At 36.8% G+C, this 23,866-nt stretch overlaps 1 protein-coding gene across 1 annotated transcript; it reads left to right on the forward strand.

The window, feature by feature from the left end:
- The first annotated feature begins 10,001 nt into the window (after positions 1-10,001).
- LOC149839512 (uncharacterized) lies at positions 10,002-13,127 on the forward strand. The gene is made up of 4 exons (XM_090004883.1): positions 10,002-10,227; positions 10,380-10,963; positions 12,078-12,593; positions 12,744-13,127. Exons 1-4 carry the CDS (start codon positions 10,002-10,004, stop codon positions 12,876-12,878), a joined length of 1,461 nt encoding a protein of 486 aa, XP_089861009.1. The 3' UTR covers positions 12,879-13,127.
- Positions 13,128-23,866: the final 10,739 nt, after the last annotated feature.

Genomic DNA, 23,866 nt, shown 5'->3' on the forward strand with positions numbered 1-23,866 from the left:
TTTAAATTTTAATTAAGATCCATACCAATCAAGTGCACAAAATCGATTTTTGAGAGAGTTTTTCTTCAGAAAACCCATCTCTACTCTAAATTTGATGAATCAGACGTTGAATCCTCACATGGGAGGTTCGGTACGTGATACATCTAATTAAAAATCTGAATAAACTCATGCATACGAGTTTCGATCTATGTATAGAGAATATGACCCTCTACCTTTTTCGAGAAAAATGCCTCTTCTAGTTGAAAAATCAGAATTTTCTATTAAATCGGCTCCTCCGCTTCGTGTGGTGACTGCAACTCGATGTTGAGCCCCCTCCAATGTGTGTGGGTACTCCTCTTGGTTGTGTGAAAGAAGAAAACCAAAAAAAAAAAGAGAAAGAAGAAAGAAGAAAGAAGAAGGAGAATTAGGGAGCTAGAGAACAAAAAAATCCAAAAGTGATAAAAAAGAGGGGGTGTGAGCCCTCTTCCTTTTTTAGAGGGGGTGTGAGCCCCTCTTCCTTTTTTATAATACATGGAGCTAGATCAAGGGGTTGAAGCAAATCTCAACCCTTGATCTAGATCTCTCATTTCTTTTCTTTCTTTTATATTTTTTTTCTAAATTTTTTAATCAATTTTTTTTATTTGTCTTTGTATTTTTTTTTCTACTTAGTTAGTTTAGGTTATTAATTCATATAATGTACTAAGATGTACATTATATGAAGTATAGCCCCCCTAACCTGGACATGACCCCCTCATGGGGTTTCTCTTTTCAATTTTTCAATTTTGTCCAGCTTGCTTGGCAAGCAAGTTTGACTTGGTATATTATTTATTTATTTATTACAAATTTCTCTTTTTTTTAGCCAACTAGCTCATCCTATATTCTTTTAGGATGGGTTGGCTCCCCCTTGGGAGAGTCTCCCCTTTGGTATTGAGTAACTTTTGACTTAGTTTCATAAAAGTTGATTTTTGGTAACTTTTACAAAGTCTTCAATTCAAAGTTTTAAATTTGATTTTCAATAAAACCTTAAGGTGGCATATAGGATGGGCCCCATAGGATACGACCCACCTATGGACTTCTACTTTTTTATTAGTTTTAGTTAAATCCAATTTTCCATTACATTGTTTTTTTATTTTATTAATTGATTTTATTTAATATTTTAGATTTCAAAATTTTCAAAGCTATATTTCAATTTTAAATTAAATGACTATACATGTACTCCAAATTATTTCAAATACATATGAAATTCTTTTAAAAACTAATTTATTATAATTATTTTTTTTTCTCAAAATGCCACTTTTACTAAAAAATGAATTTCGAAATGATTTCCACTAGGGTCAGAAGTACACTTTGTCGTTTTCATTGTTTTGTAAATTGAATTTCAAACTATGAAACTAAATTCAAATTCATTAAAATTACATTACATACATATCAAATTATCTTAATTTTTTCTGAAATCATATTCGACAAAATTTAACAATTATTTTATTAAATTTCATCTTTTCATAAATTCAATTCTGAATGCGAATTTAACTAAAATTAGATTGAATCAACTTTAACTTTTTATAGGATTTTTCTTATCATTCAACTTAGAAAATTTTGTTTTTTTATATTTTTTTCTCATAAAAATATTTATTGATTAATATTTTATTTATTAAAAATACATTAAAGAATCACAAGTATTACATCCTACTTCAATTTCGACAAAAATTTAAACTATTATATAATTCAAACTTGAATTGACATTCGATTAAATCTAAATTTAGATTCAAATTAAACTCAAATTTAATTATAATTTTTTATACCTATTAATTAAATCTGAATTCAAATCCAAGTTCAATCCAAATTCAAATTCCCAAATCAAAATCTAAATTCGATAAAACTCTAGAAGTTGAAATTAAAATTCAATAAGACTCCATATTCAAATGCATAATCAATTTGAATCCTAAATAATATTAAAACTCCAAATAAATTTCAATTAAGTTCAACTTAAATCCAGATTAAATCCGATTAAAAATCAAAACCCAATTCGAAATAAATGTTCAGTTTGAGATTCATTCTAAATCCAATTAAAGCTCATATTACAATTATATCTCATTTTGATTTCAAATAATATTTTAAGATTCGCCTTTATTTCTCATAAAATATAAAAAATTCACGGGTTTTATAGTACAAAGTCTTGTACGGAGGGCATTGTTGATCACCAATCCACTAGAGTGAAGTTGGTGAGCGAACTTTGAACTCACCCATCGTGCATCAGCAATATATTCAACCAGTGCACATGATTCGAGAGAAACGACTCTCCGCTCAAAGCCGATAGAAAAACTACGCAAATCAACAATGTAGCAAACTCAATTTTTTGATTGGAGACAAGGTTTTTGTTAAAGTCTTTCCAACCAAGTGTTTTTCGCTTTGGAAAGAAGGGAAAACTAATTTCCAGATTCGTCAGTCCTTTCAAGATCTTGAAAAGAATCTGAGACAATATATCAGATAGCATTGTCACCCCAATATGCTCAAATACATAATGTATTTTATGTGTCAATGCTTAGAAAATGCGTTTATGACTCTTCTCACATCATTCAACATGAGAACATTAACATCAGGGAATACATGATTGTGAAAGAAAGACTTGTATAGATCATGGACCATCAGGAACATGTGCTTAGATCAAAGGCCCGTCCCACTTGTTAAAGTGAGATGGCAACACCATGGAATAAACGATTGCAATTGGGAGCCTAAATCTAATATATGAGAGAAATATCATGATCTATTCATGTAGTATCCACAACAGAATTTTGAGGACGAAATTCTTTTTAGAGAGTAATGATGTAAGATACACAAATTTTCAGTAAACTTCTGAATAAAAATATGAGGTATTTTTGCGTAATTTCATCGTATCAACCTGGAATATAAAACAAAGAGATTTTGCAAAGCCACATATACCTACAATGCATATATTCTCAGAGATATATGCCCAAAACATCCTGGGAGCCATATCATGATCGTTTGAAAAAATGAGAATTTCGTAGAGAAAATTTATTTCATCTCGTCGAGAAGAAGAAAATGGCATACACTTTTTTTTTTTAAAAAAATATCAGTGAAACCTCAAAAATCTACGAGCCCCATATAAAACCTCACAAAAAGATCTTGTGAGCCTTACATAAATATCTCACAAAAATATCTTGTGGGCTCCACATAAATATCTCAAGAAAATATTTAGGTAGGCCCCATAGGAGACATATTTGTCCTTATCCGAAAAGGGTGGGGAGAAATTGAGGACATACTTATCCCTTGGGATGGCGCTCATACCTAACCTCTATAAATAAGACTCTCGCTCCCTTTTAAAAACTCGCCACCCTCTTTTTCTCTCCTCTATCTTCTCTCCTCTCTCTAATTTTGCTCTCTTTAGTTTGGTCTCTAGAAAAGAGTCCATTGTCTAGATTTTTACTCTCTAGATTTTTTTTGCGTTTCTTCATGCTAACAAGTTCTACACGAGACACTCTTGGTTATGACTGTATCAGACGTAAGGATGTGTCAACCATGACCTAGGAGCGCCTTTACACTTGCGCTAAGCCACCTCTATCAGATTTTTTATAGGTTTACACATCATTTCCTATTTGAAGTTATATTTCTTGAAATAGTTGTAGTGTACGGTAGAATTTTTCTAGTCGTACACCTTTCTAAAATGATATCAGGTCTTAATCCTTGGTTCATGCCATCTAGGCTACCACAAGCTTGCTTCAGTGTTCACACGCATATCCTTACGACTATTTCTCGATATTTATGGTGAATTACGTGTTATAGGGTCTTAGTCTTTGGTTCATACCCTCTAGGCCACCGCAAGCTTGCTTCAGTGTTAATGCACGTATTATTGTGACTACTTTTCTCTCTCTCTCTCTCTCCATATATATATATATATATATATAATGTTCTTTTACACAAGTTACTTAGCTCGATGCGTTACTTCATTCACCGAGCCCTGCTTTACGCACTTTACTTTGTCATCGTGCTATTATTTACATAAGATCATGCTTTATGCTATTTACTTTTTTGTCACGATGTTAAGTCCACAGGCTCTTACTTTTAATAAATATAGCTACATTGTAATAAGCGTACAAATGGTGACTGCATTAGTAGGATGCGTCCAAACGAGCCTAACGGGGTTTTCCTGACAAAAATCTATCATCTTCCTACGAACAGGGTCATTCAGGCCTCTGGGCACAAAAATACATAACATAAGAAACACTCAGATGGCTTCGATTGACACCGAAGTTAGGTTCTTCTACGTACTAGGGGGTGAACTTATAATTATGAAAACAATGCATTAGTCATGGGTACACTAACGAATGAATGAATGTAAGTTAGTATTACTTATGAATTATCTTATGTAAGGTACTAATCTCGGTACACTATTACACCGATCGAGTGAAGGATCCAAATTGTACCCACATGACTAAACTAGGCTCGATGAGCTCTTGCTTCGATCCATAGGATACCTATACATTAAGTTGTAGAGACTTGAGCTATGATGTTTTCAACTGTGACCTTGGAGTGGCCTTATATGTCTTCAACATATTATACTTGTTAGAATTAAAATGCTTTTCTATCAGACCATGAATAGTTCTGACCCCGTTTTATATATGGGGGATACAGGTACTGAACCTGTAGTGTGAGATGCGAAGTAGCGTGACATCAAGATCTGGGGTTTTTCCAAGCTTCGTTAGACATTTTGTTTACAAACCCAAATTATCTAGTAGTGCTTTACTAAGCAGTACTATTTGTAATAAATAACTCATTTTGGTTTGCTTAAATAAAATATTTTGGTGAACAATGAGTGATTGATCACATACCTTTGACCCATCTGACATCTTCTACAACTGAGTACTAACTATCATCTATTTTTGTTGCTAAAGTCTTTTTTAAATTTCGTTGAAAAAAAAATTAATGAAATTTGGACAAAGTGTTGTTTTGGAAATTCGGGATGTTATAGCTTCCCTTATTGGAATGAGCTCCTATCATGATTGGGTTATAGACGAGAGGATGGGTGGTTGTGATCACCAAGGGAATCCCAACCCTAGGCTAACTGTCGATCGATTCGGTATGGTGCATACCTTGCACAATATTTCTGCTTTCATATTCACTTGGGACCACCATGTTTTGGTTTGACGATGGGTTCTGAATATTTGTGTTTCTTTGATCGGACTCGATGAATCTTTTGTCCATCCTTCGATTTGTGTCTCCCAACCATGCCATCATTTTGAAGAAAACTTCTTGCATGTGCTCGAAATAATTCCTTATCTCGCTCACATCTTTTCCCATCTGATCAAGAGTTTTATGTGTTTCTTCGATCAACCTCGAGATGCTCCAAACGTGTTTGATCCTCTTCTATAGATCTTTCCTAGATCATTACAAAAGAGCTATGATCGAGGAAACAACCAAAGCTCTGATACCAAAATCTGATGTCCGATACCAAAACTAGATAAAACTATAATCTATTAAATGAAATCCCGTAAAAAAATAAAGAAAATAATAAATATGGTTTTTTCAATCTCTCAACTGCTCTCCTATCTCAAAAGAACAATTAAATAGTCCCTATCGATGGTGGATTTGGATTTGGATCAGGATCAGAACATAGGGGGTCAAGAATCACATGATGGTCACTATGCATGAGCCCGTTTAATCATGCTGGCTTCATATTCAACTACAGAGGTGAAGGATACACATAAGACACTCACCACGACTAGGTTTTGCATTCGTAGAAGGATCTACTTTGGGGGTTGATTCGGTTGGCTTATGGTTTAGAACCAAAACTATCTGTGTTAGAAGCCTTACCTGATAAACTTTGCTTAGTTGTAGAACTCTCCTTCTTAGCTGCCATAACTGAATTGGATATGTTTCCTTTTGAATTACCTTTCTTAAGAGGCGAGGTCTCCTGATTATGAAAGGTTTCCTTCTTTCCTTAGTAGATAGGATTAATCCAACTGTCTTTATTCATTATGGATTCTGTGGAGCATATCACAGCCGGTGTTGGATCCATTTGATTGAAGAGATGAACTGTATTGATGGTGGCAGCAGGCTTGGCCAACTTGGTCGAGTCTTGTTCTCTAACAAATCCACCTAGCATGTATGGGGGCTAAGTGAAAGGCAAATTCTTACAACCATGCTTAGGTAAACATCAATATGTGATAACATATCTAAGGAGTCCCAAACTCAAACCAATTCAACAGCAACAATGGCGAGCCCATTCAAAAAGACAAAATCGCCAAAGCCGACAAGAAGTCTACCAGACTAGCATGATCACCTCAATCTAGTCATCTCAAGTCTTTTCTAAGCTTCATAGGTCTATGGATCTCCCCAACCCTGACTTGATTCAAGTCTTTAGTCTTGAAATCCTACTTTGCATTTAGACCTAAAATTTTTAAAATTCTCACCATGGAACGTCGATAATCCTTTTGTGACCATGTTCTTGAAGTGGCATATCAGCATCATGTTGAACAGGTAAGTTCATGAACTCCAAGAGATTTTATAGCCAAAACCAATTCTTCAACTTGTTCCTCCCACATATGAGGTGAGAAGTTCTTGAACGGATCTTTGCTTGTCTAGTAGGAGTAGCTAGTGCAGGTGATCTTGTGTTGGAACGTTGCAGGTTCAAAACTCATTGATATAGATGCTTAAGGCTATCATAGTGAATTTGCACTCCTCCATACACTTGAAAATCATTAGGGACTTGAAGATCAAGCGTGTGGGGATGCGTACGCGATCGGGAAAAATTTTGTGAATTGCTACTTTTGGTTGAAAGCTCAAGGTTTAAGGGAAATCATCTAGTTATTTAATGAAGATTTTGTCTTGGAACATCCATGGCTTATGCAGCGGCGAAAAACAATGCTTTCTCTCTCAGCTCATCGGACATCAAAAACCGGACATTATATGCATTCAAGAGACCAAAATTGTGTCACTTGATCGGCAATTCATGTAGGGTATTTGGCGTGATGTCAGTATGTTGTCCGGCCAGCTATTGGTTGATCATGAGGTATATTAGTGGCATGGGTTAACAACTTTCAGGGGTCGTAATCCACACTAGTGACTTCTCCATTTTCGTTAATTTCCCACATGTGAATAGATTGTCATTTGTGCTTTTCACGGTGTATGATCCATGTACAAATGATAAAAAAAAAAAAAAAACCTTTTGGGAGGAGCTTCGGCATTTTAAAAGTGAGGTGGTGGACCACACATCACACAGTTGGTGCGTGGTTAGAGATTTCAATTCACTACTTCGTTTGGGTAACTCTAATAAGCCTCAACTATATACTCAGAACATGTGAAGTTTTGCATTGTTCTTGGATTGGGGGGCGGTCTTGGACCTGCCTATGCTTGGGTAGCACTTCACTTATCCTCTACTATGCTTCTGCAACTTCATGATATGAAGGCTTGGGTGGATCCCATTGTGGTTTCGGACCACGTGCCCATTTGGCTATCTTGGGGTGAGGTCGGTGAACACACAAAAAAGGGATTTTGCTTAGAACTTTAGTGGTTCTCAATTTCCAGTATCTTTGATCTTATTCGTGTTTGGTGGGAGGAGGCTCCGACATCGGGCAGATGGGCAATACAACACATGATATCCAAGCTTGCTCATGTTCATGCCAAGCTTATTGAGTGGAACAAAGACAACCATGATTCGAAATTTGCAGCTCTAAAGGATTGGGAGCATTAGTTGGCGTCTATCCAATCATTAGAAGTGTGGGTGAGCGATGCTTGTGTAGCTACCTTGTTAAAACGTCATCGGGAACAACTTAATAAGCAATAGTGTATGGAGGGTGAGGGAGAATTTGAGATGGAAGCAAAGGGCCAAGGCACATTGGCTACAATCCAAGGAGATGAACTCAAAATATTTTCACATGAGAGTTTCTACTAGGCGGAGAAAGAATGGCATTTTGGCCTTATCTATAGATAGACAAGTTTGGGAGGGAACCAATTGTCTCTCTAAGGCATCTGATTATTAGAATTTTTATAGTGGTTACGGGGCTCTATGATATCTCTTGTATGGATTTTTGGAGAATTAGTGAGGCTGGTCAGGACTTCATGGAGGGTGTTTTTAGCATGGAGGAGGTCAAGGAGGTGGTTTAGTCTCTCTTGCATGGCAAGATATATACCCAGCTTGAATGGATTCCCTATCAATTTTTTAAAGAAAACTAGGATTGTGTTAAGGGCAAATTATTTTTATTTATGAAGGAGTTTAATGTTAATGCTAAAATTCCAGCGATTATGGGAAGATCAATGTTCATTCTTATGCCGAAGGAGATCAGTGCTGAAGATATCTCTAACCTCCGGCCCATATCGTTGATTGGTTCATGTTTTAAAATTGTTTCCAAAGACTCGCATCAACTTGATTGTTTCCCTCTCACAATATGTGTTCATCCCGGGATGATGTTTGCACAAGGTTTTCATCATGGCTCATGAAACCACACACTCCATCAAGCTCTTAGGTAAGCCTTCTTTCATTTTAAAGATTGACCTTGATAAGGCATTTGATTCTCTTAATTGAGCTTTTTTGATTAGCATGGGTTTCGGCCATAAGTGTCTCTCTTGGATTGAGGGTCTTCTTCATCCTACCTCTATTGTGGTTTCCATCAATAGTGAAAAGGGTCTTTCATTCAAACCAAAGAGAGGGTTGAGGCAAGGTGACCCTCTCTTGCCCTTATTATTTATTTTGGCAATGGAAGCCTTATCGGTCATGTTTGATTCGGCCGAACGGGCAGGTTTGGTTCATGGTTGTAAGATCTCTAATTTTGTTTTCATTTCCCATTTATTATTTGTGAATGACCTAATGGTGTTTGGGGATGCCACTGAGGAAAACATGCTTGCTTTTTGGGTGCTCTTTCATTGTTTTGATTCTGCTGTCGTAATTGACGGATTTCAATGTCACAAATATTTTTCTGTCAAAAAATAACTGGTAGGGGTCTGCCTAACCCCAGTTTACCTTTCAAAAAAATAAAAGTTCTTAAACTTGTTCCACCCACACACAAGGTGACGTCGAAGATATTGTTGAATTCAAACAGGGGCGGTAAATGAAGCGAAGCGAGTGGTTGTCCTACTACCGGTACCAACTACGTGATAACGTTTAAAAATTTAATTTACGAGGTTGCGCTGAGGTCACGGGATCGAAGCACGAGGCCTTAAATCTTTCCTTACTGGATCAGACATGCCCCTAAACTAATATCAAAAAATGGAAGTTGACCAACATATGTTACTATCATCCCTTTGAATTTCTTTCCTCGTCGATCTCCAAAGCACTGTGCTCAACAACGCTCCATCTCAACTTCGTGTCGTGTCTGTATCATATTATTCTTACTAAAAACTAAATAAAATTTACGTGTCCCGAGTCCTTGACGCCTTGTCCTTATAAATCATAAAAGAAAACACCACCGAGGTGGTATCCATGTGGTAGGCGGGGGTCTTGTCCCAAGCTGAAGGCCCAGGGTCGAATCCCTCTGCTACATGGTGCTTCAGAGATATCTAGTAGGGATCTGCCTAACCCCAGCTTGCATTTCAAAAAGCAAAAGAATAAATCATAAAGAAAACACTGACAAAATGGTAAGCAAATAGATCTGGCTTCCGTTTAAAGTTTTGATTTCTTTCCTTTTCAATTACAAGTGGGGTGTCGTTGTCATTAAGTCTCGAAACATGTTTCGTTTCTGTTAAACTCTCTCTCTCTCTCTCTCTCTCTCTCTCTCTCTCTCCGGGGAAATAGCCAAAGTGGGGGACGGGGAGAAGGTCAGGAAAGGTGAAGTATAAATCACTACACCGCTAGTGAAATGCCGACCAGGAAGGAATTGACAAGAAGATAAAGAAAATATACCAAACATCAACCTCCCCTCCAATTACGCAAGCATTAGTCCAGCCAAAAAGCTAACCACCAAATACAGCCATGAAGCTGCCTTTCCACATGTATTTGGTCCCTTGCTTGATCAACCATTTCCCAGCTTCCTCCCCTTTCATGTAGTTGCTCAGGGCCAACAAGATCTAAGATGCCATCGATTGGAAATCGGATCTACATTTGCTTTGTGATCCTAGAAATACTATTGTGTCCAGCATTTTCTGCTCCAAAACATCATGAATCAGCAGTTGGTGACCCTGGAATGAGAAGAGATGGGCTCAGAGTTGCCTTTGAAGCGTGGAACTTCTGCAATGAAGTGGGAAAGGAGGTCCCAATGATGGGCAGCCCTAGAGCTGCTGATTGCTTTGATATCTCAAGTAAGGCCACCAAAAAATAACAACAATGAAGAAAAAACCATCGTCTTTTGCTTTGTGGTATTATATTTTTATATGATTGATGGTGGTGTCATTGTTCACAATCTAACTTTTTTGCTTTTCTTTGTTTTTTCCTCCTCTTTTTTTGTTGGGAGGTCAATCTGTGGTTCATAAGGTTACAGAAGAAGAAAACAAGCTTGGAGTGGGAGTCTCATTTCCTGGGTTGAGTCCCAGAGTTCTCAATGATGCAGATTTGTATGCAGTGGAGAAAGAGCAGTTTTTGGGCTCAAAATGTCAAGTTGAAGATGCCCCACACGCATGGCATTTTTGGATGGTAATGCTCAAGAATGGCAATTTTGATACAAGGTCTGGGCTCTGTCCTGAGAATGGAAAAAGAGTTGCACCTTTCAAACAGCCGGGAAGGTTCCCTTGCTTCGGTGAAGGCTGCATGAACCAGCCACTTTTCTATCATGACAGAACTCACTTTATTGATGGCATGAACTTGAGGGGTGGTTTCAATGGCAGCTATGAATTGGATGCAGATTTAAGGGGTGGGCTTGGCAGCAATTCATTTTATGAAGTGGTTTGGGAGAAAAAGGCAGGAGTTGGGAGTTGGGTATTCAGTCATAAGCTGAAGACATCAAAGAAGTATCCATGGTTGATGCTGTACCTCAGAGCTGATGCTACCAGAGGGTTTTCTGGGGGTTACCATTATCGAACCAGAGGAATGCTCAAAACTGTAAGTGGTTGAGTTCTCTCTTTTCCCTTCTTTTTGTTTTCTTTTGGTAGGATATGAAAATACAGGTTTCCTCTTAGTCTTAGACATGAAACTTTTTAGACCTAACCTGTTGAAAACGGATAATATTTAGTTTTTTTATTAAATGGCAACAAAAGTCCCTTTCTCACCTTTTTTTTTTACCTCACCGGTGAATGAGATAAATGGATCTCTGTGCTGATTGTTTGAAAAAAAAAGAGAAGATTTAATAAACAAAACGATTTATGATTCATCTGGCATTTTGATGAAGTTGGCTTTCTTTCTGTAGCATAGACTTCCGTGTTTATGATGCTCTGTGTGATTGAGCAATGTAAATTGGCGAGTGCTTTCTTTTCTGTGCTGATAATCAATATAGTTTCCTTTACTTTCAAATAATTAACTGTTATTGCTAAGAAGGCGATCCTTTATTGGATGTTTGGTGGACAGACACATGAACACATGTACACACTCGACCAAACGAGGATTACCAGTTCACCAGATCCACACCTAATTTGACGGATAGAAGAGGGGAATAGAAATAGGGAAGCTGGCACTTTCGTACACGCATACATATGCCTGCCTTGGTCTTGCTCAATGTTGTTACAGCTGATTTTAATGTTGAATTGTTTTCCAACTTACCCAAAATAATCGGACTGAATCAAATTGAATAATGAAAAATTACCAAAGGGTCTTGTCTCTTGAGAGTTGAGAATGTTGTTTCCCACTGTTTTCAGTCTAAAAAGGGATAAAACCTATAAAAGCTAAAAGCATTTGAGTTTTTTTAGATAGTTTGAATTCCAACTTAAATAAATATGATAAGGAATCAGGCCCGATTTAGACCAGTCCCTTCGACTTGCTCAACAACCAGTTGACTTTTGTGGATGCTGTTTTGATTCCCTAATTGACTTGCTTATATGGTTGATCATATTGGCTGATTTGAGTCGATTTTAAGAACATTGGTCTCACTCTTTCAAGTATTCAAGGTTTAAATTTACTTATCTTTGTAAGAAGCTGGATGTGGTTAACATGCTTTGGATGTACAGCTACTAAATAATTTGTGGTGTTCATCTGACAACATCAGTTTCTGTTACTGTCTCAGCTACCAGAATCACCCCATTTCAAAGTTAGGCTTACACTGAATGTGAAGCAAGGAGGTGGGCCCAAAAGCCAGTTTTATCTACTAGACATAGGGAGTTGCTGGAAGAACAATGGATCTCCCTGTGACGGAGATGTCCTAACTGATGTTACTAGATACAGTGAGATGATCATTAACCCACAAACACCAGCATGGTGCAGCCCTAAGAACCTGAAAGCCTGCCCGCCATTTCACATTACCCGCAACAACACCAAGATCCACAGGACTGATGCTGCCAACTTCCCATACTCTGCTTACCACTACTACTGTTCTCCTGGAAATGCCAAGTATCTAGAGAAGCCTTTCAGTACCTGTGATCCTTACAGCAATCCTCAGGCACAGGAATTGGTTCAGATTTTACCACACCCAGTATGGGCAGAGTATGGCTATCCCTCAAAGCCAAGGCAGGGCTGGATTGGGGACCCCAGGACATGGGAATTGGATGTTGGTGGACTCTCTAGCAGACTTTATTTTTATCAGGTGAGATCTTCAATAACTTTTTTCTGCTTCTGATGCCAACGAGTTTATCATCAACCTCAACCTCAAATGACTGCTTTTTGAGCATACAATCATACTCCAATTCCCAAAAGCAATGCACAGAATTCTTATAGTAGTCTTCAAAATTTTCAGGATCCACATACGCCGCCAGCAAGAAGAATCTGGACGTCCATGGATGTGGGAACAGAAATATTCATCAGTGGCAAAGATGAGATGGCAGAGTGGACTCTCAGTGATTTTGACGTTCTTCTACCAGTCACACACTAAATCAAAATTGGCATATTTATAGCTATGCCTAAGCAGTTCTGCTTTGGCTTTTCTGGCCTTTCATGCCTATTTGTTTGATTAATAAAATGCTTCATTCAGCTCCCATATATTTTTTTTAAATCCAAGAGTGGTGTTATGGTATTCTTCTGTAGATAATCTTATTGAATCATTATCTTGTATCGGTTCAGTTAAGTCTGTCAATAAATTTGTACACTACTAGGACTGCTTGGCAGAGTGGTTCCTTTTATACTTCTCCATTGTCCCAGTCATATTTTTCTTATTTGTTTTGTTGAACACTTGCTTTCATTTTTGCTATCATTTTCTTGTCTTAAATATGTTAAAGATAACATGAGTTTCTTCCTCGATTATTCCTGTTAATGTGCTTAAATTTTATTGTTTATTTAGTGAGAATATTATAGCCTTCTTATTTCATATTTCTATTGCATTATCTAAAAATATTTCCTGTTAACAGTTTATAACCTATACAAAGTTACGTTAGTGTACAACGCACATAGACTGTTTGGTTGTGGGCGTGCTGAAACAGATTAGATTTTTCTGTGTATCTATCAGTTGTCACAGAGAGACAGATAACAGACTAAGAGGCACTCAGATGCCCCTGTCTGCATCTTAATCAGGTAATTCAAGATTTCATATCTTGGTCATTCCTTTGCATGACTATCAAAAGAAAAAAGAAACGAAGGGAAAACAAAGAAAATATTTGCTTTGGAAATTCTCTCTGAAGTGCACCTGAAGCATGTGTTTGGATGAGATGACCAAACTGACTCATTTAGTTTGGTATCTGAATCCTTCATATCTGGTTAGACAAATGGTTGGGTTTGTCATCCAAATTGGATCAGAATTCCAATAAAGCTAAGTTGTTAAAGGTGAATATTTTTAGGTCTTTTACATCTCTATGTCTACGTTTGATAATGCTAGGACCAGCTAGAATTTGTAACTGGTGAAAGATCTCACCAACTTAGCCCAAGTCTGAATCAAGTCCAATTATGCTTTGGTTGGATTTGGTTGCAACCATCATACCTAAATCAAGTTGTAATCGTTGCATCTCTATTCGGAGAAAAAAAAAAACAAAAACAAGAGTGTATCAGGCCAGGCTCATTAAAAAAACAAGGAGTTAATTTCAGTTCTCCAAAGTCGTCATTGTTTTCCAGATTTGAGAGAAATGGGGGCATTTGACAACGTCTGTAAAACCCAGCCCTGCCGAGCAGGGTGGACTTGAACCCCAGCCAGGCCCGCCATGCTAGGAAGATAAGCATAAAAAAAGTGACTTTTTTGAAAGTGGGGAAGATGGTTCTTTCAAATGAGGAACTGCCTCTCTCTCCTCCCCCCCCCCCCCCCCCGCTCTCGTTTATCGGGAGGGTGACAGTTATCCTTATCCACAGTGAGGACGCTATATGGTGTGCCACTCTGCCCCATCTGATCAGAGAGAGAGAGAGAGAGAAATAAAGACTGAGAGGGTTGAGAACGAGAGAGAGAGAGAGGGAGGAGAGCCACCAGAGCACCGCTGACTGGAGGAGCCACCACCGATAGGTAATGACTCCCCCTTCCCTTGTTTTTCTGTTTTGTGAGAGAGGCCGACATCCTTGGCTGCCGGTGTGCCCACTGAGAGGAGGTCGACAGCCACTAGATGTTGGCGTGCCGGTGTAGTTACAGAGAGAGAGAGAGAGAGAGAGAGAGAGAGTCGGCAACTAGAGGTTGATGGCGACCTCTACCGAGATGGAGGAGGTCGGGGAAGGGGTGCACCCCTCCGCCTTGACCACTGTCTCAATTGGTGGTGCAGTTGATGCACCGTGGGCTGCAGGCCAGTGCAGATGAGTCTCAGCTACACCTAGTCTACTGACTGACTCAGTTTGGGTGCAACCTAGACTGAGTTGGGTTTGTTCGGAACCCTGATGGGTCAGTTTGGATGAGACCCAGATCGAACCAGCTTGAAGATTTTTTTTTATCAAAGGTCATCTTGGTCATAGGCAGCTGACTCGGTTTGGATTGAACCGGACCCGGACCCGGACCGGGTCAGGCTTGACTGAGGACTGTTTCAGTCTGGGTCCAGCTAGATCGAGTCTGGTCAGAATATATATATATATATATATATATATATATATATATATATATATATATATATATATATATATATATATATGAGATGAGAACCGAGATGGGTTGAGTCGGGCACTGTCTCGGTTCCTTGTGATGTGTTTGGATTGAACCAGACCAGATTGGGTCCAGGTCCAGTTCAATCTATTTGGTCTGGATTGGTCCAGGTTGGATCAGACCCAGACTGAACTGGGTCTGGATCTAGTTTGTGACTAGGCAGATTGGTTCCAAATTTAGATCAAAACTGAACTTAATCCAGTCCAGTCTGTTTTTTGTTGTGACTGAACTGAACCAGTCCAGTCTATCTCTGACAGGAACATAACTAAACCAGCCCAATTTATTTTTAGTTGGAATAGATTGGGTTAAGTTCAATTACACCAAACTGGATATGGATCCAAACTAAACCCAGTGGGGTCCAAACTAGGTTCAGTAAAGCCAATCTATTAAACCCAGACTGAGCCTGATCTAACCTGAGTTGAGTCGGGTTAGATCACAGTGAGTTAAAATGACCAAATTACCCTTGTATGTGTGACCCGATATCAAATTAGTAAATTGGTCATAACTTCATATCCTGAACTCATAATTGAATGAGGTTTGGTGCGTTGGATTTGTGTCATAGAGAGGAATTTTCTTGTTCTATGATTTTGACCAAACAATGGGTAAAAGAATTGAGGTTTGGAAGATCACCTCAAGAGGGGTATTTTTATAATTTTAATGAGTATAAAGAATGTTTGTTTATTAGTATGAACATAATTGTGTGATGATCAGATCCTACTATTATAGCTATCGCCTGCAGACTAGAGCTAAATGTTTGTATTTGAGGTGAGATAAATTATAAGTATTTTTAATTAATAATACATTGTATGCTGACGTGTTTACGAATTAGACCACATGAAATCATGTTTACTTGAGATCACAATTGTATTCTAATGAGTTTGCAATTACATATTAGAAATGCATGATTATAGAATGAATACATGTGAATTAGCCTTGATGCCATAAATGATTTAATGTATTTGTGATTCTTTAGCATGAGTTGCATGTATTGAATTGTTGTATTTTAGATAAAATAAATACTTGAGATTGTGAAAGACTTAGAAATACATACATGAGAATGGAGTATTTGAGATAAGATATTGAGTCTCATACTCTTTAAAATTGTGTTACTGTGAAACCCCATAAATTACTGGGAGGTGTAGATGAAAATGGCTACCTAATGACCGTCAGCGTGAGAGCTGCCACTGTCAGGATTCTCGAGATTTATTGATGTAGAGAGACTACATCTATGCTTGCATAAAAAAATGGTGAATATCATAACCCTAAGATTGTATCTTAAGAATATCTGATTGAGAATGTCCCTTGAGAACACTTGTCGAGAGACAATGAATATGAACTCGAGAAAGAGTTCATGTGAGAATGCATGAGATGCATATTATATGTCTTAAGGGATTATGTTTTTCACCTAGAGATTTGAGACTCTAGAGTAAGATTAAAATGTAGTATGAGCTATGAACCATGGAGCCAGTATAGCTCTACTTACTGACTTGCCAGTTTGCTACCAGGGGTCCTACACTGCAGTGGATAGAGATAGAATCTATAGTTTATAGTTTAGTCAACATCATAAAAATTGAAGCATTCTACATGGGTTACTATGCCCATAACAGGCTATTACTAGTATAGCTAAACTAGATAACAATTATTATTAAGAAAATGTGAACTTGTAAGAATTGAGTAAGAAACTGAATGATTTAAAAGACACAAACATGTGTGTGTTGTGTGATCGAAAACTAAAATAATACTATGTGCTTAGAGCCCACTACAGTTGTAAATCTGAATTTATTTTGCTTGTAATTTATTTCTTACTGAGTTTTAGACTCGCCCTTTTTAATTATTACAACTGGAGGTTTCAGGTAACTTTGTGAGACAAGACTTTGTGTTAGGACATTGTCAGACATATGTGGGTTCGTCTTCCAGCAGAGCAGTTATCATTTTCCTTTTATTTATTGAACTTGAGTTGTGATGTCTTATTTGGATGATGTAGCATTTGTGGCTTGATTATGTAAGATTTATTTACTTGACATTAATTGATAATAGTTTATTTAAAAAAAATTTATTTGTACAATGTTTCTGTGTGCTACTTTGATATTTTCCTTTTTGAAATAATACCTATGAACCCATACTCTAGAGGTCTCGGATTGAAGTGTTACAAAGTCTTTGTTCTATCTTTTGTTCAACTTTTGAAACCCATTAAGATCTTTGGAATTTAGTTTTTTCCAACTTTCATACATTTTGTGACCATATGAGCAAGTTCCATCAAGGACTTATCTAGAAACAATGCATCTTGATTATTCTCGAACAAGCCCCCTTATCCCCAATAAAGGGGCCTTAATTAAATGCCAAAGCTGAAGTGAGATCTAACACAAAAGGCTCAATTGGAGTTGGGTTCGTAGGGGGAGGAGCTATGTTACGTAGACATGGACATGGAAGCAGACTCGAAACAGATCCAAGACACAAGTGGGCAATTTTCTTGAAAACTAGATAAGAAATGGATTCTTTATTATTAGATTTCTAAAAATATATTTATATTTTAATATGTAAAAGTGTAGTTATTATTAAAATGTTATAAAAGGTATTAAAAATTATAAAATAGTGTTTGGATGTGTCATTGTATACCATGTGACGTGTCCATGCGTTATGTAGTGTAATACCCGTGAATTTTATCAGATAAATAAACTTAAAATTTATGTCCAAAGCTATTTTTATAATTGATATTCGTAATTGGATCTCGGATATCCTATTGGGATCAATGTTGGACCCCTAATTCTTGTTCAGAACTTCGATATTTCATTCGGATCTAAGATATTGGTTTGCTAACATCAAATGGATATTTAATAGTTGTTTATAGTCATATGGGGTACTGGATCCCGGATGAATTCAGTGAATCCACGAAGTTTAAATTAAATATTAATGAGAAAATTTCTATTTTGGACCTATAACACTTTATTGGGATCCATAATAGCCTAGGTGATGTTTGGATCCACATTACTTCATTTGGATCTTGGATATCGAATCCTTAATTTTCAATGTTGGATTCTTAGTATCCTATTTGGATCTTCAATATTCCATTTGAATCTTAGATAACGGATCACGGACATTTTTATTGGATAACCAATAAGAGATTTTAGGCAAATGGATCAGATCTCTGATATTGGATCCTCAATATCAGAGTCATATTGGATATTGGATCCAGGATGAATGGAGTTGATCCATGATGTTGAAACCGGATTTTAATGAGGAAAATTTTTATATCGAATATATAACACTTTCATAGGATTCGTAGTAGCTTATGCAAAGTTTAGATCAACAATATTTCTTTTTGCATCCCAGACATTGGAGAAGTAAAAAGGGTAGGGATCCAATTAAAATTTACTTGAATCCATTATAAGTCACTTGGAATCCACGATAGTGTAATTTGGATCCATGGGTCCAAATCCTAATATGAAGAAAATTTTGGATCCTTAGATTCAGATTTCTTAAAGGGTTTTATGTGCATAATGGATTTTGGATCCATAATAAATGAGTAAAGATCCACAATAATGAACTTAGACTTAAAGTAATTTAATATGGTTCTATATTCAAAAAAAATCCTAAAAAATTGGGTTAAATTTTGGGGCATTACAGTTATGGTATCAGAGCCTAGGGACAATAAATCAAAGATCACGGTCGTGCCACACCCTTCAAGCACTCTATGAGTATATTTCATTTTATTTGGTTATGTTACTTGCATATTCCTTTAAAGTATATATATGGTGTATGTACTTGTACTTATAATAATCGTAAGAATACTATAATTCATATATTATAAATATATGTATAAATGATATATCAGATATGTAAATATTATTGGACGTGAAGGAATTATCGCAGACCTAACCCTACTCGATATCACTAATTATGAGGACAAATTGGATATGGACAAGTTATTTGAATATCACGCCAACATTATATACTGTCAAGGTTAGATGTTAATATTATGGTACCAACGAAACTACATAAGAACCGAAGGCTAGTATGAGAGAAAAGTACCTCAATCTTTTTTAGTAGTCCTTACATGTGAATTTCGAGGACAAAATTCTTTTTAGGGAGAAAGGATGTAATACTCGTGAATTTTATCAGATAAATAAACTTAAAATTTATGTCCAAAGCTATTTTATAATTGTTATTCGTAATTGGATCTCGGATAGCCTATTGAGATCAATGTTGGACCCCTAATATCCTGTTCAGAACTCTGATATTTCATTCGGATCTAAGATATTGGATTACTAACATCAAATGGATATTTAATAGTTGTTTATGGTCATATGGGATACTGGATCCAGGATGAATTCAGTGGATCCACGAAGTTTAAATTAAATATTAATAAAAAAAATTTATTTTGGATCTATAACACTTTATTGGGATCCATAATAGCCAAGGCGATGTTTGAATCCACATTACTTCATTTGGATCTTGGACATCGGATCCTTAATTTTCAATGTTGGATTCTTAGTATCTTGTTTGGATCTTCAATATTCTATTTGAATCTTAGATAATGGATCACGGCATTTTAATTGGATAACCAATAAAGAATTTTAGGTAAATGGATCAGATCTCTGATATTGGATCCTCAATATCATGGTCATATGTGATATTGGATCCAGGATGAATGGAGTTGATCCACGATGTTGAAACCGGATTTTAATGAGAAAATTTTTTATATTGGATCTATAACACTTTCATAGGATCCGTAGTAGCTTATGCAAAGTTTAGATCCATAATATTTCTTTTTGGATCCCAGACATCGGAGAGGTAAAAAAGGTAGGGATCCAATTAAAATTTACGTGGATCCATTATAAGTCACTTAGAATCCACGATAGTGTAATTTGGATTCATGGGTCCAAATCCTAATATGAAGAAAATTTTAGATCCTTAGATCCGGATTTCTTAAAGGGTTTTATGTGCATAATGGATTTTGGATCAATAATAAATGAGTAATGATCCACAATAATGAACTTAGACCTAAAGTAATTTAATGTGGTTCTATATTAAAAAAAAATCTCAAAATTTGAGTTAAAATTTCTGAGCGTTACATGTAGTATTCTCTAAATAAGGAATGTCATATAGCTTGTAAAATAGGTGAGGAGGGTTGCAAGGGTCTCAGTAATAAGGCTTAATCAACTAAAAATCTTGTGAACATGGAGAGAGGAAACCTAAGGATGGAAAACCATACATCTTTACTTGCTTGGGAGAAATGAAATGTTTTCAAAGATTTTGTAACGAGTGTTGGATTTATGCGGGTTAAATTTTAAAAAATTATAAGTGTGTTTTTTAATAACCCGCAAAATGGAGGGGCAGTAAAGTCTTTTCGCACCACAAGGTATAAATACCATAAAGTCGACTGAAAAGTTTATTTTTTGGTTTAGTTTCTCTCTCTTCTCTTGAACGTTCGCCGAAGAAGACAAACTCCTCTGTCGAGTTTTCGACCAGGGGTTCCAACGGGAAGTCCCGCAGAGTGTTTGGGTCAGTACTCCCGGCTCAGATCTATCTATGGGGAAAAAACCAAGCCAAAACAATAGCTGAACGACTGACTTTCAGTGTTTTCCTTTTTCTGGGGTTTTCTTAGATGAGTTTTTCTGGTATTCTGTTTGTTTTGTTTGCCTTTTCAGAAACGTCGGTGGATATCTTCCCTGCCTGTCATAGTTTCAGGCAAATTATGCATTCACTTAGAGGAAACTATTGACTTTGACCAAGCCATCTAGTTAGGCTAAGCTCATAGTTATTGCTTGACTTGACTTTTTACACTTCCAAATTAGCTTGACTTACTTTCTACACTTTTTTAAATTAGCTGTTAGAGAAATTGATTATTAACACTTAAACACTTAAATGAGCTGGCTACTGGATACTTAATTGCGTGAGCTATTTTTTTACCGTTAGCCATTGTCATACGATCATTATATATTTATTTGTGACCGTTGAACACTTATTTATAATCGTTAAACATTTACGTACTTAAAATCTATATATATACAAGAAATCTTTTATGATCCATATTTTTTTTTCATTCTCTTGTATCACATCTCTTCATCTAAAGCTACTCAAAAAGTGATCGTGGTAGGCAGCTTTTATTAGTATAAGTTGAGGAGAAAACATGATTTGGTTATATCTTAGAAGTAAAGTTGCCGTCAACCCTATTGGACGAATGAGTGGATCTTGAAGGCACAATTGTTGCTTTGTAAGTGCCCTCATGCCTGCCATTAAACTATTTCTTTTTTCAGATAATTTTTCAACAATTTTAAAAACAGTTATGTCATACACCAAATTGTTTACTCAATTAAGCTTACTTTACTGGATCAGTCATAAGCTCCCGTGGCAAAGAGCTATCGCTGTATTCAACCCCTCGCACCCTCAGCCCAAATGATCGATTCTCGCACAATCTCTCTTATCCACATCACGATTCCCCAAGGAAAGGTCCCTCTCAATCGTAATCCCCAATACCCACCTTCAGTTTCCCACTGATTTCCTAGGAAAATGGCTCGGTGCTTCAGCTTCACGGCGTCGAGGGACTAGTGCTATCGGTACAGCTTCCAACGGGCGGGGATGGGCTCGGTATTGGTGGATTTGATGAAGATGCATTGCTAGGTGCCCAAGTCCTGCAAGAATGTTCACCCCAACCTCTTCTGCATCCACGGCTTCAGCACCAACACGGAATGTGTTGCTCCCACTACAACATCTACGACCCCAACATATCATCGGGATTTATTTTTGTGGGTTGAATATTCTGATTGGATTTTGGGGGGTCTTTTGGTTCCAGAAAGGTTTTCCTTTTTTTGGGTTTTCCTGAATTTGGGGGTTTCTCAAAAGGGGTTTGTTTTCTTGTGGGTTTTTACCAAAAAGTTGTAAGTTTTGGTCGGGATTTGGAGTTCTTTGTTGCTGAATCATGAAGGTTTCGATGATCGGGAGCACGCAGTTTCCTGTCAAGAGAGAATCGAATTTTCCCGAAGACAGAACCCGTTGGGTATCACAGAGAGTTAGGGTTTTCGAGGAGGAAGTCGAGCTGGATTGGGGACGGTCTCACGGCCGATTGGAGGAGGAGGAGGCATTCGGCGGTTCCGGTGGTCGACGCCGCCGGAGCGGAGAGGGTTCTCGTCAGAAAGGAGGTGGCGATGCAGACACCGAAGCCATTAGAGACGTTGGGGGAATCTCTCTCTCTCTCTCTCTCTCTCTCTCTCTCTCTCTCTCTCTCTCTCTCATCGGGCCAATTCTTCGGATTTGGTCAAAATGTTTGGATCCAACTGAGTCATATGAGGTGAGACCTAGTTGGATCATAGTCAAATTGATCATCTTGGATCCAGGCGAACCACATGGGATCCAGATGCTGGTGCTCGAGGTCAACATACCCAAACAGACCAGATGAGCATGAATCAAAGGAGATTGAGCATTATTGGACTAGTTTGGATCCAAAAAGTTTGCTTGGATCCAATCAAACATGGTTCAACTCAGAAGAACTAGGTTGGTCATTGCAGAAATAGTTAGACCCAACCGAACCTGTTAGACTAGAATTGGAGTTTTTCTGGATGTTGGACTTGTGAATAAGTTTGGGGGACTTACATTAAGAAAAGTCGAGGTCAGTCCTTAAACCTTTTAAATAGTTGGTTTGGATCTATACATTATGACATATTTAAGGAGTAATTTTAGAATCTTGAGGACCCGTTATGAAACCAGTTTTGACTCAAAACTTACTATTTTACTTGGATTAAGATAGGATCAAAATTAAAACAGAAAATGATTGTATTGTATGAATAAATAATTTGACATGATTTTTTAAAAACCTTGTAATTTTTTATATTATTTCAATGTTCAAACTCACAAATATCCAACATGGTTTAGGACCTTTTAACCTTTTGCAACTCGAATTAACGGTTTATTGTGATAAAATTGTACTCCACATCCGCCAGTGCAAACTCTCACTTAAATCCCAAAATCACTCATTTTTTTACGTGGACCCTACGAACTCGCATAAACTTATTTGTAATTTTTTTGTGAAACTGAAGCCACAAAAATCATGAATATCTTACTTTTTTGCATATACATCAATATTTTGCATAAATATATTTGCAAATCTCCTCTAGCAGATATCTTACTTTTTCACATATACTTCATGAAATCACATAAATACGTATGAAATGTTAGAAATCACTAAATTTACAAATATATTACTTATTCATATATACTTCATGATCTCGCATAAATGTATTTGCTAATCTTCATATATCACAAATATCATACTTAAATATTTATGAATTTATCCAACATGCTTATTTTCACATAATCTAGGGCTCTTTTTTGTCCTTAACCAGTTGTCCCCAACCTGCTTCCCTTCAGTATCTATTTTCGACAACTATTCATATGCGACACTTCATCACTGTTGAACCATCAATGGTATACTTTTTCGGTAAGCATAATGTTCTTTTTTGTTTAACGACTAAATCAAACAGTGTTCCCTTTTGTTAATTTAACGGCTGAATAAAATAGTGTTCCCTTTTATTTTATTTTTTAAATACTTTTTCAATATTACCATTAACGATGACTTCTTTGATTAAGAGAGTTACTCATCCTCACAAATAGTTTGTTTGTTTGTTTTTCAATGCTTTTTCAATATTCATGTCTTGTTATTGTAGGAACTTTTTAATGTGTTTATTAATACAATATAACCAATAAGAAAACTGTGTCGAAGGGGTCCACACCCACATCATCTTCTAGTGTTGTAGTACAACAACAAAAGTTAACGAAGAACTAGAACTGAGTCATCCTGATAATTTGCAATTACACTTTAGTGT

The sequence above is a fragment of the Nuphar pumila genome, chromosome 4 (genome assembly GCF_984573655.1).
Source record: "Nuphar pumila chromosome 4, dmNupPumi1.hap1.1, whole genome shotgun sequence".
Taxonomy (NCBI): Eukaryota; Viridiplantae; Streptophyta; class Magnoliopsida; order Nymphaeales; family Nymphaeaceae; genus Nuphar; species Nuphar pumila.